General features: G+C 38.4%; 1 protein-coding gene across 3 annotated transcripts; it reads left to right on the top strand.

Moving 5' to 3' along the window:
- The first annotated feature begins 1,025 nt into the window (after nucleotides 1-1,025).
- LOC118824549 (UDP-glucuronosyltransferase 1A5-like) lies at nucleotides 1,026-12,061 on the top strand. Of its 3 annotated transcripts, none has more exons than XM_036594791.1 (2): nucleotides 1,026-1,298; nucleotides 10,133-12,061. In XM_036594791.1, the coding sequence occupies exon 2, from the start codon at nucleotides 10,138-10,140 to the stop codon at nucleotides 11,737-11,739; it is 1,602 nt and encodes a 533-aa protein (XP_036450684.1). In that variant the 5' UTR covers nucleotides 1,026-1,298; nucleotides 10,133-10,137; the 3' UTR covers nucleotides 11,740-12,061. The 3 variants fall into 3 exon arrangements, with proteins under 3 accessions (XP_036450684.1, XP_036450682.1, XP_036450683.1); XM_036594789.1 differs by lacking the exon at nucleotides 1,026-1,298 and adding an exon at nucleotides 9,648-9,733; XM_036594790.1 differs by lacking the exon at nucleotides 1,026-1,298 and adding an exon at nucleotides 9,742-9,892.
- The last annotated feature ends 8,283 nt before the right edge of the window (nucleotides 12,062-20,344 follow it).

Genomic DNA, 20,344 nt, shown 5'->3' with positions numbered 1-20,344 from the left:
ATAATGAAGAGAGACGTTAATGTTTGTCCCAGTAATGTCTGAGTACTTTTTAATTGCCTTGATCATTTGGGTTCAGATGTTGAGATGATGGCAGAGCGAGCGTCACACTGAACACTCTGTTTAGCAGTGAAGATGAGTTTGGGAAACTGGGCCCTGGTTATTATAGCTGCTAGTTATAATTTAACTTTATGACTGTAAATAACTTTAATATTTCTAATGGATATGAATGAATAACTGTAGCTTGGATGGTAAAAAATAAACCAGACATATATTCTGTTCAGAGAGTGTACCAAGACTATTTCTGAGCACAGTACATACACGTCATAGTGCCTGTGTAAGACATTTTGCCTGGTAAAATAAGTCGTCTTGAAAAATCATACGCGTTCAGAGAGACGAGGTGGTCCTCGCTGCGGAACCAGAAGTCATCACATTTCTACTGGTCTGTAAACCAGTCTGTGTCGCTTACGTTTTCCGCCTACGACTAATTTCATTGGTCTACCCTGTCGCGTTTTTACCTGTGGGTAACCCGCAGGTGTTGCTGGTGTCTTTGTTTATTTTCTTGATGTTGCTCCGTCCTGAACACCACAACACAGCCTTTATAATCGCTCACGATTCACGACGTTCACACTCATTTGTCAAAACTCGAAAAGCTTTTTTCACATTCCGGTACAAAGTCTGTTCTGTAGGCCTACATCTCAAATGTACTTATGATAGACGAGTTCTAGTTGAAAACGCTGAACGTTTTTACACACTAGAATGGACTTATGACCGGTCAAAACAACCCACATAACTGTGTTTTATCAACTAAATCCTGGAATTTCATAAGAGAGAGAAAATGTGTGTTCTGTACTTACTTTCATATTCGCACTTGAAGTAAGTATAGCAAGTATTGCGGGGCGGGGTGGAGTCTGATTTAGTTCAGACCAATTAAAACACGACGCAGGAGGAGTTGGATCAGATCCAGCCGCACCCCCTGGACTTTTGGTTCTGCAGCAAGTGATAGTTGGAGAGAGACGGACATTCGCGCACACTGACAATCTCGCGAGACTACGCGTGTGATCCAACATGGTAGCCCACTGCTGCTAGAGCTAACAACAAACACAAAACAGCAAACAGGCGCTCTCCTGCAGCAGATCTATTTCAGAAGAACACGGGGAAACATTTCAAGAGAAAACTGGAGGAACTGGACTCATTCATTGACGATTGCTTTTACAATTTGACAAGGGTGGCGGAAAAACCGGAAAACAAGCGACTCCTCCACAGACACAGAGGACCTGGACACAGACAGTGAAGTTGAGGTTGGTGTGCTGCAGTCAATCAGTACCAAACCACTACGCCTGGAAACCCAACTGTCTGTGATTCACGTCCTTCATAAAGACATACGAGACCTAAAAACAAGTTTAGAATTCAGCTTTGAACAGATTGAGGACCTTCAACAGGACAAACAATATAAGGTTCACCGATGACGGAGCTGGACAAAATAAATAAAGAAAACAAAACACTGAGAGAAACACTGCTCGACGCTCAATGCCGTTAATATGCGCGATAACTTAATATTCACAGGAATACCCGACAAAACAGAAGAAGATCCAGAAAAAACTTACTGTGTGAGCACTTAAAGATACCAGAGAATACAGTCAACGAGATCTCCTTTCACCGCATTGGTCGTAAACTTAACGCATATCCACGACCTGTCGAGCCTAAAGACACTAAATTTGGCCTTAGTGACCAACTTCCAAAGGAGATTCAAGAAAGAAGGAAAGTCCTGTTCCAGATTAGAAAAGAATATATATATAAAAAAAAGGAATACGTGCGATAGTCTCAGTAGACTACGGAGCCCCGGAGGGGACGGAGGTAAAAAAAAAAAAAGTAATAATTCGAGCGAACGTTTTGCAGTTCGTACGCACATTTTCCTTTATTCGTGGTCACGATTTCTTAAATCGTTCCCTCGTTTTATTTTAAACATGCGCACGTTTTCTTTACTTCGTGGGTTCGTTTTTGTTTATTCGTGATCACGATTTTCTAATTCGTTCTCTCGTTTTCTTTTAATCGTTGTCATGCTTTATTTTTAACTGAACGCACGTTGTTTATTTTTTTGATTCGTGCGCAAAATCAGTGTAGTAGATACAGGTCGTGTTTTTTGTCTGGTGCAGAAGTAAATAACAGCTCCCTGAGACCGTCTGACGGGTTTTGACGTGTTAGATTGGTGAGATAATGAACAGAGATGCTCATCAGGTCTGATTTTGATTTGGGTGGTTATGAGGAAACTGCAGCTCCTCTTCACAACAAACGGGCCTCAGATTCATCAGTGCAGCTGCAGTTTGGTGGTGAAATGAAGGAAGACAATAAACTACAACCACAATCTTCACTAAACTGCACTGTCTAATGATCATATGTAACAGAGATAGAGACACGGTGCGGCCGCTTAGCACTGTTTCTGCTCCCGCGACAAGCTGCGGTGTTAGAGATCATCACACAATTACAGGAAGAAATGGTCAGCATCAATGTTTCAACAAACTCAAATTAAACACACACAGACACACTCATGTGGGATGAGGTCAAATGGCGAAAGAGTTTAATAGATCTATGGATTAGATGTAGATATATTAATGTGAGGATGTTGAAACGCTGATCATTTCGTCCTGTAATTGTAGGATGGTCCCTAACACTGCAGCTTGACCGGGAGCAGAAACACCGTGGGCTGTTCGCTGTGAAGAGGAGCTGCAGATTCCTTATGACCCCCCAAATCAGAATCAGACCTGATGAGCATCTCTGTTCATCATCTCATCAATCTAACTCATCAAAACCCGTCAGACGGTCTCAGGGAGCTGTTATCAAAATACAAACAACGTGCGTTCAGGTTAAAAGAAAACGAGGGTATTTCTACATTTCTAAATTTAAATTTAATACTTTGTATATTTTTCTTGTAATCTTTGTACATATACATATATATCTTTATACTTTTATTGTTTTATTCTATTTTATATATTGTTTGTATATTTCCTGCTGCTCTGTCTTCTGTGCTGCTGTAACACCGCAAATTTCCCTGTTGTGGGATTAATAAAGGATTATCTAATCTAATCTAATCTAAGTAAAGAAAATGTGCACATGATTAAAAGAAAACGAGGGAACGATTTAAGAAATCGTGACCACGAATAAGAGAAAACGTACGAACTACAAAACGTTCGCTCAAATTATTATTTTTTTTTTTACCTCCGTTCCCTCTGGGGCTCCGTAGTAGACAGACTGTATCTCAATGGGAAACTATATAGAGACTCAGAAGTTACACCATGGCTGTTCTAAAAGAAAAAAAAATGGTGCTCAGAAACCACAAACTGAATCACTAATCATCCAGTAGTCAATCTTTTCTTATACATATCACTGATGCTCTTCTGTTTGTTTCTGTGTGCTTGTGTTTATGTGTTTGTCTTTATAACTGTTCTACCTGTAATTATTTTTTATCTCACTTTTACAAAGTTGCTATATTTGAAATGAACATACTACTCATCTGGCAATTTTTATAAATATGAGGTCCTCTTTTATGTCTATTATGAGAATTATGTCTATGGCCTAATATAATGCTATTTGGGATCTGCTGGTGCTTTATTTCAAGTCAATATAATACATTTAATATCCAGTCAACCATCATTCACTTTACATGTACATACTAGAATTGGTTATCAGGATCACCCCTTTCATCAGCACATTAATAATCATCTGTAAAAAAAGATATTCGGTAACGTTCATTGATTATAAAGATTGTATTGTGCATCTCTCATTACAATGTCTAGCGCAAACGTTAAGTTTCTGAGCTGGAACGTACGAGGCATTCATGCACCAATAAAAAGAATCATCAACAACCTTCACAAGTTACAAGCAGACGTTTTTCTCCTACAAGAAACTCATCTTTTAGAAACTGAGCATAAGAAACTATTAGGGAAATATTTCAACCGTATATATTCATCCTCATTCAATTCCAAAAAAAAGAGGAGTTGCTATCTTGGTACACAAAAATGTTCAGTTGATCCACAAAAAAAAAAAAATCTGACACACAAGGACGCTATATCATAATACAAATCACAATCAATAACAAGGATATCACTATTGCAAATATATATGGGTCAAACACAGATGACCCAGCATTTTATCATGACTTATTTACAATATTATTAGACTTTTTAAATTCATCTTTGGTAATGGGAGGAGACTTTCACACAGATCAAACTCCAAAGCAAAGATTTGGCACACTACTAAAATACTACAACAATACATGGAGGACTTTGGACTAGGAGACATTTGGAGACTGCAACACCCATCAGTTAAAGAATATACTTATTTTTCCCAGGTTCATCATTCATGCTCTCGCATTGATTTATTTCTTGCCAGTAACTCTATCATACCACATATATCACAATCAACAATCCATCCCATAGTAATCTCTGATCATGCCCCTATTACTTTTAGTTTTAATGACATAGAAAAACTGCAACAAGGCCACTCGCTCATTTATGGAAACCAATGATCTACAAGAAACTTCTCCCATACTATTATGGGAAACATCAAAAGCAGTGATGAGAGGGAAAATCATATCATATTCAGTACAAAAGAAAAAGAAGGATCAGAAAAAAGCAAAGCAGCCTAGAACAACATTTAAAGCAACTCCAGAGCTCATATGCAGAAAATCCCACAGAGACCATTCCTAAAAACATTAACAAAACTAAAGCCCAGCTAGATTCTCTTATAGATCAAAAAACGCAATTTTACTCTCACGACTGAGACAAAACCACTTTGAGCATAATGACAAATCAGGAAAATTCTTAGCAAACCAACTAAAACAAAACAAAGAAAAACACACAATGACCACGAGACCACAAGACTCATCAGGGAACAATACTCAAAACCCGAAAGTAATAAATTAAACTTTTAAAAATTACTATGAAACCTTATACTCAAGAAATACAGTTACAAAACAATCTGATATTGATGCCTTTCTTGATGGTATCACCCTTCCTAGGTTGAATAATGACCAAAGACACTCCTTAGAAGCGCCATTAACCGAAGAAGAATTTAGGAAAGCAGATCAATCAATGCCAAACAATAAATCACCAGGTATGGATGGATTCCCTGCTGAATTCTATAAACATTTCTGACCAACCATTTCCCCGCTGTTTGTAAAGACGGTCAATGAAATAAAAAGAACTTCGTCTATTCCGTCCCAAATGAATACGGCACTAATTTCAGTATTTCTTAAACCAAATAAAGATTCAACATTACGCTCAAGCTACCGTCCAATATCACTAATTAACACAGACTTATAAATTATAAGTAAGGCACTTTCAACAATGGAACATATATTGAATAATACTGAATAAATAACGTTAGACCCTTGTTATTGGTTGGATTCATTCTGGGTGCTGCTCAGAGCACAGGAGTGAGGAAGGAACTTCAGACTTTCTAAAATTTGTATTATGTACCAAAACAATAACTAAGGAACACCAAATTTCTCACATTACTGGTCACGATCACTCTCTACTGCCCAATGGATGAATATGTCATCTAAGAGCAGCCACACAGGCAGTGATCAATATGAGGGCACATTTGCATGCGTGAGAGTTTTCAGCTGTACAATTAACAGTTCATAACAAACACCGGCCTGAAATCGTAGTACTGGGTGGTATACCAGCTCATCTGGTGTACTGGCTGAAACTCTGTCTTAGGTTAGTTTTGTCATAACTGTTATACCAGTATCCCACAAATAAACGCAGACAATAGGATGCACAAACGTTTAATGTCACCGCGACATAAAATAATGGATGAACTTTTTGGGTTAGCCTTAAGCCCGTCGCACACCGGGCGTGCCGTGTGGCATTGTTTTCATTAGAGGTGTGCACACCAGCACGCTGGTGCTCCATGACTCCAACACTGTTCAAGTTCTTGGCATGGCACAGCGCACCACTCAGCATTATGCCATGGCTACTTTCAATTAAAGCCCTATTAACACTACAGGAAGCCTTGAAATTTGCACAAAGGAAGGTAGTCAGTCTTTTGGAAAAACATACAGATGCTAAAGCTGAAGTTACCTCAAATAACTTTACTATCCTAGCCATTTTCTGCTCATCTTTCAAGACATAATAAACAGATGGCAAGCAGGATGAGTGATGATGAACACTATTTCACTCAATTTATATGAGCAGAGTTTAAATACGATCTTGAACTTGGTGTTCTAAAGCAGCATTTAGCTACTTGATGCTACGCAACACTGCGCTGCACAGCGCGTTCAGTGTGCGATGGCCTTTGTGTCTAATGTACTGGGTAGGTACCTGTGCAATTGAGTGGTTGGAAAGTAGAATGAAATGAAGATTAATTTTAACGTTAACGTTAAATTCACCCTCAACGTCATTTGGCATACCTCAGTTTGGGAACCACTCTTCAATGGAATTGCTCAAAAGATTGTAAGGTAGTGAAAAATACGGTTTTATCGTCATCCACAGGCAGATTTTTTGGGCCCATTGATACAAAAAAATCACAGCAAAATTACGTCACTGGGAGAACACAATATAATTCTGTTCATCTACTAACTTGGATGCTTTTTAGATGCTTTTTGAACGCAGAGCTAATGCTCCCTCAGTAGAAAAGTAAAGCATCTGAAACTGTGATCATTTCGGTACAGTGTGTTATGTGAACAAATTTTAGATGAGACTGTAGGCCAATCTAACAGTCAGAGAGCAGTGGAAAATGACTTGCAACACATGTGAGAACCTGTTAACCTTTCTACTTGATTGTCAGCCAAATCTACATGAGATAGCCAGAACAAAAGACCAAAACTGGTCATAACAAGTCCTACAACCTCTGACACAGTGTCAGAACTCCTGAAGTGCTCTATAAACCTTTGACTGATGACTGCTTGAATGTACCAAATAAGGGCAGGAAAACTGAGGGCAACAGTGGTGCAAAATTACATTTGGGTCTACCTCTGTTGGGCCTGTTTCTTGGCAACTTCCAGACATATCCTACGAAGGGACAGCTAGCACAGGACAGGATTTTTATTTTGTACCCCTTTTCGTTTTTACCCATTTCCTTCATTAATTTCTTGACAACTGCCTCACTGGAAGCCCAGTGGCTGCTCCACAACTAGTCTTAGTTCATTTTATCCATTAGGACCCTTAGCCAGCAATGTGCGGACAAAACAGTAGGTCACTTCTAGCCTTCATAACGTCAGAACGGCTTAAGGTACAAACATGATCCTCATATCAGGACATTCAGCAAACCCACCCCTAACTAGCAAGCATGACGTCATTGAGCTGTGACGTCAGCATCAGTGAGTAATTTGGCTTGGAAAATCCCCTAAAATCCTGACAGTATTGCTCTGCTTTTTGCCCTTCATATTCCAACAAAGGGTTAAAAGAGCAACATGATTCACACATCAGTTCACTCATCAGACTCTGCCCTCGCCATCCAGAGTGATTTCATCTACCTGTGACCAACCATCAGCCAGAAATCCAGCTGCAAAATTGCCCAGACTCCACTCGCTATTGTTACATTACATCTCTACTTTTAGCCTTGATATTATAAACAAAGGGTTAAAAATAGTGACATGATTCACACAACAGAGCACTCAGAGGGACCTGCCATCACTAGCCAGAGTGAGAGAAACCAGCTCTAACATCACACAACCCAGAAATACAGCACAAACACACAGCCAGATGACTGTAAAACCTGCTCTCTGCTTTAGCCTACATATGGCAACAAATGTGTTAAACAGTATCTCACTTCATAGTAAGTCTTATTGTTATGCATTGTTTTAAAACCTGCATAATTTCAATAGAATCCCACCAACAAGCTAGTTAAGATCCTCTGAAAAAAATAGTTTGACCACTACTCAGACAAAGCAAGGATTATTGACATTTTACAGTCTGCAGGAAAAGTCATGAAATGAGCTCTATTAGAAAAATATCGCAATATGTTTGCATTTCTGAGTCTATTTCCTCACAGAATAGAAAAAAGACTTGTCCACATGTGGTCTAGAGGGACTCTTCATGCATGTCATGTGTGAAAATGGCCAGGAAATAGGCCTGAACTGTTTATCTCAACTTTATTATAAGCCCACCGCTTCAGTCAAACAGGAGTGGGCTTGTATTATTATGTGGTGTGTGGCTTTGCTGTCACACACCGCAATTTGACTGCAAAATAAACTGTTTTGGGAAAAGATGTATTAGCCAACTGAACAATGTGTGGGGAAAAAACGTATCATCAGAGTTTACAAAGCTGCATTTGTGGGCCGGTAATCACACTTTGCTTATTTTAAGAGACCATTCAGGATTTCCTGAAGTTGAACCAGTTTTGGAATATATACTCCTCAGGAATCCCCACAACTGGCTTTTGATAAGAGGGTGTCAGATAAGTGATTTACAAGGTTGTGCCCAGTAAACTGTGCTCTATAAAAGAATTACTCTGAAAATTTACAGTAATTAAATACATATTTTAAATGCAGTACTAAACTTTGTCATGCCTCCTGCTGAGGACACCTCCCTTTCTCTCCTCCCTTTCTCTTGCCAGCTTACTTGAGTCAATGGGTGGTCTGGAAAACTCCAGTTCCCATGAATCAGTGGGAGATCTGAAGAGTCCAAGCCCCCACTGTATCAGGCGAACCAGCCTGTTGTCTGAAGAAGTGAAGTTTATTTGTTGTGCGCACAGGTACAGACACCCAGCCAGGCCGTAAGACGTTGGACTGACACAGTTTTATAGTTGGACTGATGCCAAGATTAGACCCAGCCTATACAGGACAAGTAACAGTGACAAACATGACCCATGTAGGGGTAAACCCAAATAGGCAGCTTAAAATACAACTTCAGCGCATTCACACACAATACAGAATGTATAACACAGCACATTTCACAACATTAAGTTCCTTCATATCATATGACTCCTTAATGATCACCTTCAGCCAATCGATTTTCATTTCAATGCTCCACCTCACTGGAGTTCTGGGTTTACGTACCTTTCATTTTAAATGTAGTCAGTTATTATACAAGCCCCGGCATTAGTTTAGCACATTGTGAAATATTGCCGACCATTCATGTTGCATACTGAGCGTTCTGTCTGTAAGCCTTATTTGTGAAAGACTTGTTTTTTGTGGTTTTCAAACCTGGACCGGTTACTGGATCCTCTCTGAATGTCCCTTTTGTTTTTGATGTTGTACTCTCTGGTTTTGACCCTGGCCTGTTATGACGATGCTCTTTGTAATACTCTAAAGCCCTTAAGTAAACTGCAACCTTGTCTTTTTGTCTGCAAGAGTCTGATCTGTTTTGATTTCCTAACACATATTTTTACAAGACAGCAGCATTTTACAGTAATCAACAATATTAATTAAGTTACAACTGAAGTTTCAAAATGACGGTGAATGAATCCAAATACATTTTAAGAGTCAAAAATCTAGACTAGAGTTTTAACACCTCAAGAAATGAGAAGCAATCTCAGTTGGCCCTAGATAAATCAGGTGCATTACTGATGTTGAGCATATAAATAAAAAGGTGGATGAATGAATAGGGTACATGCACACCATTTCAAACCATGAAATTCATGTCCCATGCTTTGTATTTGCTTTAGTTAATTATTAATTTCATCTCTGATCAAAGACAGAACAGTAAGGCACATTTTGGACTTTGAACTTACTCGTACAGCCGACTTGCATACTTCGATTTCACATTCTTTCATGCACTTCATACCACCCCAGGTAATTATAACTACCTGTTTCTATTGTAGTTCATTCTAATTTTGCACATGTCGAAAATGTATAGGTAAGGATAGGCTTGATGTGTCCTACGAGAATTTGTGATAGTGTTGGGAGAAGAACAAGAAACAACCGGAAGTGAGGAGGAGTATGAATCGCAGAGTATGTGCTTTGTATTCTAAGAGTTGTTTTTAATGAATATCAAATTAAATACCTGGACAATCTCAGAGAGTTCTATCATGTGCTCATCATAGTGTTGTATATGAAATAATCTACCTTATGTTTCACATGAATAGTCAAACTCATAAATACTTATTGTAAGTCGTTCTGGATGAGAGTGTCTGCTAACTGCTGTAAATGTAAATTTAAATGTTATTACCAACCTGTGTGTTTCTTTTACAGGTACAATGAACTCTGTTTTGCATAAGAGACAATCCTCCATTGTTGGACTATTTCTCCTTTTGTCTGTCTTCATCCTGAGCTGTGAGAGCGGCAAAGTTCTGGTTTATCCTTTGCATGGCAGTCATTGGGTCAACATGAAGGTGCTGATCGAGGCGCTGCACTCCAGGGGTCATAACGTCACTGTGATTCGACCCAGTTCCAGCTTGTATGTTGAAGAAGACCCCTCGCTGTTCACTACTATCACAGTGAATGATGGCATTGAAAACATTGGTGAATATTTTACAGAGCATTTAAATGCAATGATGGAACTTAAGAAAGGTGAGAAGACTGTCCTGACCATCTTGAAAATGCAGAGGAATTTCTTCTCCATGATCTCCTATGTTCACCTTATCGCATGTAATACGGTGAGCAAAATCATTGAGGATAAAGAGCTGATTAAGAGGCTTCAAGACGAACAATATGATCTTTTTCTGACTGATCCAGCCATCACAGCTGGAGTTGTTTTAGGACGTTATTTGAAATTACCCCTTGTTTTAAATGCACGCTGGATCACCAGTGGTGAGGGTCATTTTGCCATTGCACCTTCGCCACTGTCCTACATACCTATTCTAGATACTGGCTTCTCAGACCAAATGACTTTCTTTCAAAGAGTTAAGAACAGCCTTTTCTATGCAATGACTCTTTTCCAAGATAAAGTTATGGTGGGGCCACATTACAAAGCTCTATGTGATAAATACTTTGACGAGGACTGTGACATTGTCAGCTTCCTCCAGGAGGCTGATATTTGGCTCATGAGGCTCGATTTTGTGTTTGAATTCCCCAGACCCACCATGCCGAATGTTGTTTATATGGGTGGATTCCAGTGCAAGCCCGCAAAGCCCCTCCCTGAAGACTTGAAGGCTTTTGTGCAGAGTTCAGGAGAACATGGCTTCATCATCATGTCTTTAGGAACAATGGTAGACAGTCTTCCAGCGGACAAAGTAGATGAAATTGCTGCCGTGTTTGCAAAACTACCTCAGAAAGTCATCTGGAGGCATCTGGGACCAAAACCTTCCACTCTGGGAAACAACACTCTGCTGGTGAACTGGATGCCACAGAACGACCTCCTGGGACACTCCAAGATCAAGGCATTTGTAGCCCATGGAGGAACCAATGGAGTCCAGGAGGCCATCTACCACGGAGTGCCTGTGCTTGGCATCCCATTGGTCTTTGATCAGTTTGATAACCTTGTCCGGATTCAAACAAGAGGAGCAGCAAAAATTCTCGAGTTGTCTCAACTGAATGGCCAAACTTTTGAACAGATGCTACTGGAAGTTCTCAATAATGACTCTTATAGGACCAACATGCAGCGACTCTCCAGTCTACACAGAGACCAGCCTATGAAACCTCTAGACTCAGCTGTCTTCTGGATTGAGTATGTTATGAGGAATAAAGGAGCCCCTCACCTGCGCACAAAGGCCTATAGGATGCCTTGGTACTCCTACCATTCAGTGGACGTGATTCTGTTTCTGCTTAGTATAGCAGCAGTGCTGACATTCACCACAGTAGTATTCATCAGATGTGTCTGTCGTCGAGCGTGTGGTAAAAGAAAAGTGAAAAATGAGTGAATATGGTACTACCAGTAATGTTCTACACTCCATTTAAGCACAATCCTACAGCAGGACAGAACCGCATTTCATTCTGTTAAAAAATAATTAGTTTATTTTTTAATCTGTGTCATTTGATATGATGCAATTTGACCTTTACTAACAGTTTGTGCATCATTTTCACATCTTTTGTCACCTAAAATCTTTGAAATTAATATCAGGATTAAAAAAAGAAATATAATATTCACCGCAGCTTTACAGTTTTATTGTTGTGCCATATATTCCACAATTATCTTCAGCAGATAGTAACAAAATGTCTATCAAATTAAAGGTTGTACCACCATTCATCCTGTTTTTATTTCCATCCATCTATCCATCCATCCATCATCTAAACCGCTTATCCTTCTGGGTCGCAGTGGGGCGCTGGAGCCTATCCCAGCTGTCTTTGGGCGGAAGGCAGGATACACCCTGGACAGGTCGCCAGTCCATCGCAGGGCAGACAGACAGACATACACAATCACACACACTCTTGCCTAGGGGCAATTCAGCATGTCCAATCAGCCTGACTGCATGTTTTTGAACTGTGGGAGGAAACCGGAGTACCCGGAGGAAACCCACGCAGACATGGGGAGAACAGGCAAACTCCACACAGAAACGACCCTATTTATTAGTTTAGTTATTATGTTTAGTTATTGTGTTCTGCCACTGCTGTACCCTGTACATTTATTATTATTTGTTATCTTTTATATCAATGGGCCCAATAAATCTGGATGACATTTTAATATTTTCCCATTACCTTACAAAAAAAAACAAAAAAAAACCTGTTGACCTTTCTGCCAAATCTACATGAGATAATCAGAACAAAAGACCAAAACCAGTCAAAACAAGTTCTACCGACTCTGAGCCATTGCCAGAACTCCTCAAGTGCTCCATAAACTTTTGGCTGCTGACTGCTTGAGTGTTCACTGTGAATGTACCCAATAAGTGCAGGAAAACTGAGGACAACAGTATCGCAAAATCACATTTGGGTTTTCCTGTTGGGCCTATTTCTTGGCAACTTCCAAAAACATTGTATGAAGGGACAGCTAGCACAGCTGAACTGAAACCCCAATGGCTGCTCCACAACTATCACATCTGATGGATTTTGAACAGTATCTCACTTCATATCAACTCTTATTTTCATGCATTGTTTTTAAACATGCATAATTTCAATAGAATCCCACCAACAACTTCTTTGTAGCCAGTTAAGATCCTCTGAGACAAAATAGTTTTAACACTATTCGGGCAAAGCAGTGACTATTGACATTTCGCAGTCTGCAGGTAAAAAAAGGCATTAAATGAGCTCTTTTAGCAAAATGTCACAATATGGTTGCATTTCTGAGTCTATTTCCACAGTAAAACGGAAAGAAACATTTCCACATGTGGTCTGGAGGGACTCTGCTGTATGGTGTGTGTGAAAATGGCCAGGAAATAGACCTCAACTGTTTATCTCAACTTTATTGTTATAAGCCCACCTCTTCAGTCAAACAGGAGTGGGCTTGTATTATTATGTGGTGTGTGGCTTTGCTGTCACACACCACAGTTTTACTGTGAAATAAACTGTTTTGGGAAAAGATGTATTAGCCAACTGAACAATGTTTGGAAAAAGTATCAGAGTTTACAAAGCTGGATTTATTGGCTGGTAATCACACTTCACTCAATTTATGAGACTCTCTGATGAACAATGTTGCTTTGAGTTTAGGATGTCCTGAAGTCGAACCAGTTTCAGTGCCAGAGTCTATACTCCTCAGGAATCCCTACAACTGGCTTTTGATACAGAAGGTGTCAGATAAGCGATTTACAAGGTTGTGCCCAGTAAACTACACACTGTAAAAAAATTACTCTGCAAATTTACAGTAAATAACTGGCAAATCTGTAACTAAAATGTACAGCACTGTAATGCTTGTTTATCATAATTACACATTTCAAATGCAGTACTAAACTGTATTTTTACAACATATTAATACATATTGACAGCAGTAAATTAATCAAGAATATTTTCTTTCCTGAATTTTACAGATATGCACACACAATGAAATGGGTTAAAACTGCTGTTTCAAAATGACAGTAAAGTTGAGTCTAAATACATTTTAAAGAGTCAAAAAACCCAGAAAAAAAATCTGTTGTTTTATTTTAGTTTTTCAAAAATAAAGACAGCTATTATTTCCAAAGCTAACAGGCTAATAGGCTCCAATATTTTATTCACAGGTAGGTTAAATAGAAGTATTCCCTAAAGGATTCGCTGAAACCTGCAATATATAAAGTAAAAATATGGTACATGCATGTCTTACAAGCTAAATGACTGATATATTTCCACCACTAACTGGGTGGTCCTAATCTTGGGTAATGCTTCCGTCTGCGTTTCCTTTATTGGTCACAAGGCTGACATCTCTTGCCCCGCCTACGTAAAACAGTTTCAGAGTCAGAGAAACACAGCAAGCCACCATAACCAAAAGCTAATGAGCTAGACCACCTGTCTGTAGCTGCCTGTCGCCTGTTTATTCATTTATATGTATACAAACATTGTTCGATCGTCCATTTCTTCGTGTCTGTAGAAGCTGTTATTTCATAACCTACATAGTGCACTACATATAGAGTAGGGAGCCACTTGAGATTCAGCCTCAATGACAGAAAGACTGAATCCCATAGCTAGCTGAAATAAGCATTTTCAAAGCAGTGGTAATCAGATACTAACAAAGAAAAAAGGAGACTTATGAATTGAACGGTTCTTCATTAAAAACTGAGATAGAAAAGCTGATAATACTGTCTGTTTTGATGTATTTTTACAATGCTGTTCCAATAATATCACCATACGATAAAGTGTGTAATACAGTATAATCTGTCTGTACTGTAAAAGTATTCCTGGAATGTAACACAGGATACTGTAAAAAGTTTGTAAACACATTTATAGTATAGTATACAGGCTTCAATGTAGTACATTATCATAGAAATTGCAGAAATTCTTTATAATATAGCAAAAAGTACATTTAACATTCGGTAAACTGAAAGCAAGTCCTGTGGTATTATGTACACAACCAGTGGTGACGTATGAAGAGGAGCTTGTGCAGAATTGAAAAGAAATCACTACAATGGAAAAACATAAAATACAGCGCACACGTCACATTACTTTTCCATAACGACATGCAGAATATGTGCCACAATGAAGAGCAAAACCTCTATTACATTGCTTTCACATCGCTTGACCTCTTTACTGAAAAACAATGTATGAGGATTTACATTTAAAAATGAAATTATGAATTTCAGAATTCAATACGATTTGCCTTGAAATATATTGCTTTCCACCATGCAGCCCTTTCAAACAAGGTTAAATCAATGTAATGGATCTTTTACTTTTCATTGTATTTTCTGCATGTTACTGTTTAAATGCAGTCTCACGTGTGCATTGCATTTCAATGAGGCAAATACATTTGAAGTACAAAAAAAGAGGTAAAAACAGTGTAGTAGAGGTTTTGCTTTTCATTTTGGCACATATTCTGCATGTCACCTATGAAAAGTAATGTCATATATCGCTGCTGTCGGAAGAAAACCTTGTATCTACATTTTTTGTCGTTTTTTAGTTTTGGACAATTTGAAAATGCCTGTTGTTCTTTACATTGTATGTAAATTTAATGATGAATTGACAAATAGAAACGGCTCAAAATGACTTGGAAAAAAGTCTGGTTCCACTGACTTACATTAAAAGTAGAGTATGTTTTTTCCTTCTCCTGTAAAGTTACCATTTTGGAGATACAAGGTTTTCTTCTGACAGCAGCGAAATACATTGCATTTCATTGTTTTCAGTGTTATGATTGCACTTCAATGAGGAAAATCCATTTAAAATACTGCATAGTGGGAAGAAATACAGTCATATCTTCATTACATTTCAAGGTGGATTGTATTCAATTCTGACACCAACTTAGCTTTTCATTTTTTTTTAAATGCAAATCCTCAAACACTGTATTCTGCGTGCCACTATGGAAAAGTAATGTCATGTGTGCATTGCTTTTCACGTTTTTCCACTGTAGTGACTTTGTAGCTTTTCAATTTGGCACGAACTCCTCTCCACGGTGACAATGGGGTTCATGATATGAAGTGCAAACAGCCTTAATGCTTTCAAGTTCTGGATTATTGTCAGCATTGTGAAAGGAATTGTTTGATCCAGTACAACTCGCCACGCATACCTTCGCACTTGGGCTTTGGCTTCCAGCATAAAATAACCAGAGATCAAAGACACATTGTTTAGACTAGCAGTGCATTTTAGCCTCCTGCTATTCTCTGGCATGGTTGACAGTGGAGTGTAACTTCAGAATCTATAGAGACTCTGGCTGCAGTTGGTTTGCTTTTTAATCACACACATGGAGCTGATCTAGAATCATTAAACTTGGGGACGCATTTAAAAAAAGGCCGAAGTATAAGCCGTAACTATTGAGACAGTACAGCTCTTCACTGGTCTTTATTCAGATAACGACAGGAATAAATGAAATAAAGCTCTTAACAGAAGCATCTGGACAGTTTCAGATTTTTCTTGGGACACTTAAAATGATGTGTTTGTGAGACAGTTAGTGTTGTCATGTTGCAACACACTGTAGATGCCAGTGACAATGAGAGAAAGCGATGACCAACCGTCTTCTCGGCCCAGTATTTCAGTACCCCCAAAGACTTTACACACAACAGACAAACTGTCTAAGGGCTGTTTTCGCCTTCATGATGACTCAGTTTTAGGAGGAGTACAGCTTAACGCAGGGTGAAGCGTGAATAGGATCTTTTTTATGCAGTTAAACAGATTCAATTATCTGATTATCGTCCCTTATTACTACAGCAACATCATCTGTACATTGGACAGCAATTGGACAGATATTTCTTGAGATTCACTATGAGAACTATAGTTTTGTACAATGAAAGTAATGTTTTTCAGTTATTGAGTTGTATGTATAAGTCACAAAGTCACACATGTACTATTTGGTAACACTTTACAAGCTGTGGACCAGCTGGTACTGATAGCATGAATGGTTGTGATATTTTCCAAATTCAAACAGTGTCTGGTGGTTGGAGGCCTGCGTGTATGGGATGCATACATTAAACAAGATGACTTCAGAAATTCAACAAAGCTAAGGTTGGCTTCTTATTCAAATAGTGCAGCAGTTACTTTTAGGAGCCTATACAGGTGCCATGCTGTAACTCCTGGACCATTTAGGGTGGAACTGAAAGTACAAAATAAAGCTGCCAAATAAGAAGCAATTTCAGTCTTTTAGCACCATTTTTGCTAGGCCTACAGAGCTAGTGGTAGAAAGCAATATTGACTTTGGCATATCATTACTTTGTTGTTTTTTGTTGTACTATTTTACACAATGAAATATTTCAGGTTTACCTTTGTTGCTTATTTTTTTATTAAAAAGTAAAGAGACAGTGTAGAATAATAATCTGTTAACCTTGAAAAATAGGTTAAATTTACTTTAGCACTTAAGCAATACACACACACACAAACTCTCTCTCTCTCTCACACACACATCGTCGCTGTCCAAATCTATCAATTATTGCTTTTCTGCATCATTTGCTCAGCAGTTGTTCTTTACATTGTGTGAATTTCATGATGATTGGACCAATCCAAATGCTCCAAAATTCGTTTAGAATAAAATCTCTTTCCGTTAACTTACTTAAAAGTAAAGAACATTCTGCCCTCTCCTGTGAAGTTACTAATTTGGAGATGCTTGTTTTTCTTTGGATGGCAACTTTATATATATATATATATATATATATATATATATATATATATATATATATATATATATATATATATATATATATATATATATATGAAATGAACCTTTGAAATGAATCCATGCAGTGAAACACCACATACACACTAGGGGGCAGTGAGCGCACTTGCCCGGAGCGGTGGGCAGCCCTATCCACGGCACGCAGGGAGCAGTTGGGGGTTAGGTGCCTTGCTCAAGGGCACTTCAGTCATGTCAGCTGAAGGGATCAAACCGGCGACCTTCCGGTCACAAGGCTGGTTCCTTAACCTCCAGTCCATGACTGCCCCCCATATATGTATGCCACATACATATATATGTATGCCACATACACATATATATATATATATATATATATATACACACACACACACATATTATATATATATATATATATATATATATATATATATATAGTGTATATATATTGTGTGTGTGTGTGTGTATGTATGTATGTATATATATATATATATATATATATATATTTAAAATCAAGCTTTGCCCTCCTCTTCTAAAAAATCCTTGCCTACAACTTCATACAGACTAAACAGTCCACATTACATTGATACTCAAAAGCTGAAAAATTAGAACCATCATGATCCAAAATGTTGCTTATATTCCTTGATGATTAGTTAAAATTCTGAGTTTTCACATTTGTAACTCATTTTCTTTCATTTTTCACTCACCAGATAAAGATGTATGAATATGATCACATTCTTAATAAAATGAAACACTTCTGCCATGCTTTCAGGCAAGAATGAATATAAATGATTTTCCCCAGCTCACCAGATGTTGATCTATTAATAGCATAGCATCCTCAGTAGGATAAAACCCAGGATTAATACTTTCAGGGAAGAATAAATGTATGCGATCAAATTTACTCCCAGAGGCAAATATATCAATCCTCCATGGTACTTTCTGTTATTAGGTGAAGGAATTGGTATAATTGTTTTTAATGTGAATAAGGTTGGAGCAGGATATTGGGATTATTGGGCTCATGTTTTTAAGATGTGAGGTACATGGATTACAGTGTTTAAGGAGTGAAGTGTCCGATCAAGAGATCGATGAGCAACATCAAGCAAACCCTGTAAACAGTAAGATTTATGGCAGCATTAATATCTAATGGTCAGAGAACCTCATTCACTATGCTAATTTAAAACACAGTGGTTGTTTGGACTCCCAGGCAGGTTTGAAACAAAAAACATATGTGGCTCACAAGTTCAACATGAATTTTGGATCAAGTGCTGAATTCTGGCCTAATTCAACATTGCATGGCTGTAAGATCATACATATCGCTGTTGTTGGAAGAAAACCTCATGTCTCCAAAATGCTAACTTTACAGGAGAAGGAAAAAACCTACTTTACTTTTAATGTAAGTCAATGGAACCAGACTTTTTTTGAAGTTATTTTGGGTCTTTTCTTTTGGTCCATTCATCATGAAATTTACATACAATGTTAAAGGTATATGTATTTTCAAATTATGTCAAAAACATAAAAATAAGTAAAAAATGAAGATACAAGGTTTTCTTCCAACAGCAGCGATATAGTATGTATGAATGATTGTGAAGATACAGATAACTGTGAATTCACACAATGCTTTTCTAAAGAGTTAAAGTCAGGAAGAAAAGGACAGGTTTCCACATTGTGTTCTCCGTGGGCCACTAACAGTTTGACCATCTGGTGGAACTGATGTCATCCCAGAGAACACTGGCAGATAGCACTCACTGTTACTGCCCAGCTAGTGTAGATCCAGCTGTGGAACTGTAGCCCTACTAGATGTATTGCAGCCGTCCACTCAACCCACGCCACCTCTCCAGAGCTTGGCTGGACACTTCCTGATTAGATCATGGCTAAAGGTGGTGTGGTGGCTGGATGTGGCACAGTTAACCCTTTCCTACTTACTTTTGTCCCCTCATCTGCTGTTCAGTTTGAAATCTGGGCAAAGGCTGTAACTTTGCTTTGAAGGATTCTGATTTTTTGAAGCTTTACATGCACATGTACAACCCCATTTCCAAAAAAGTTGGGACGCTGTGCAAAATGTAAAAAAAAAAAAACAAAATGCAATGATGTGCAAATCATGTAAACCCTGTATTTAATTGAAAATAGTACAAAGACAACAAATCAGATGTTGAAACTGAGATGTTATTGTTTTTTTTTTTTTTGAAAAATATATGCCCATTTTGAATTTGATGCCAACAACATGTTTCAAAATATATATCGTTCAGCATTAATGGTGCCTTCACAGATGTGCACGTCACCCATGCCATGTGCACTAATGCACCCCTATACCATCATGAATACTGGCTTTTGAACTGTGAACTAATAAAAAGCTGAGTGGTCTTTAGCACAGTGTCCATGATTTCGAAAAAGAATTTCGAATGTTGATTCGTCAGACCGCAGGACACTTTTCCACTTCGCCTCAGTCCATTTTAAATGAGCTCAGGCCCAGAGAAGATGGCAGTGTTTCTGGATCCTGTTTATATGTGGTTTCTTCTTTGTGTTTTAGAGTATTAACTTGCATTTGTGGATGCAGTGATGAACTGTTTTCACTGACAGTGGTTTTCAGAAGTGTTTCTGAGCCCATGCAGTGGTTTCCTCTACAGAATCATGTCTGTTTTTAATGCAGTGCCGCCTGAGGGCCCAAAGATCACTGCCAGCAAATATTAGTTTTTGGCCTTGTCCCTTACATACAGAGATTTCTCCAAATTCTCTGATTCTTTTAATGTTATTATGTACCATAGATGATGAAAAGCAAAAGTTCTTTGCTGTTTTATGCTGAGAAATGTTTTTCTTGAATTGTTGCCCTATTTGATCATGCAGCCTTTCACAGAGTG

Source organism: Colossoma macropomum, unplaced genomic scaffold (genome assembly GCF_904425465.1).
Source record: "Colossoma macropomum unplaced genomic scaffold, Colossoma_macropomum, whole genome shotgun sequence".
NCBI lineage: Eukaryota > Metazoa > Chordata > Actinopteri > Characiformes > Serrasalmidae > Colossoma > Colossoma macropomum.
This window is presented reverse-complemented; position numbering and strand designations above follow the sequence as displayed.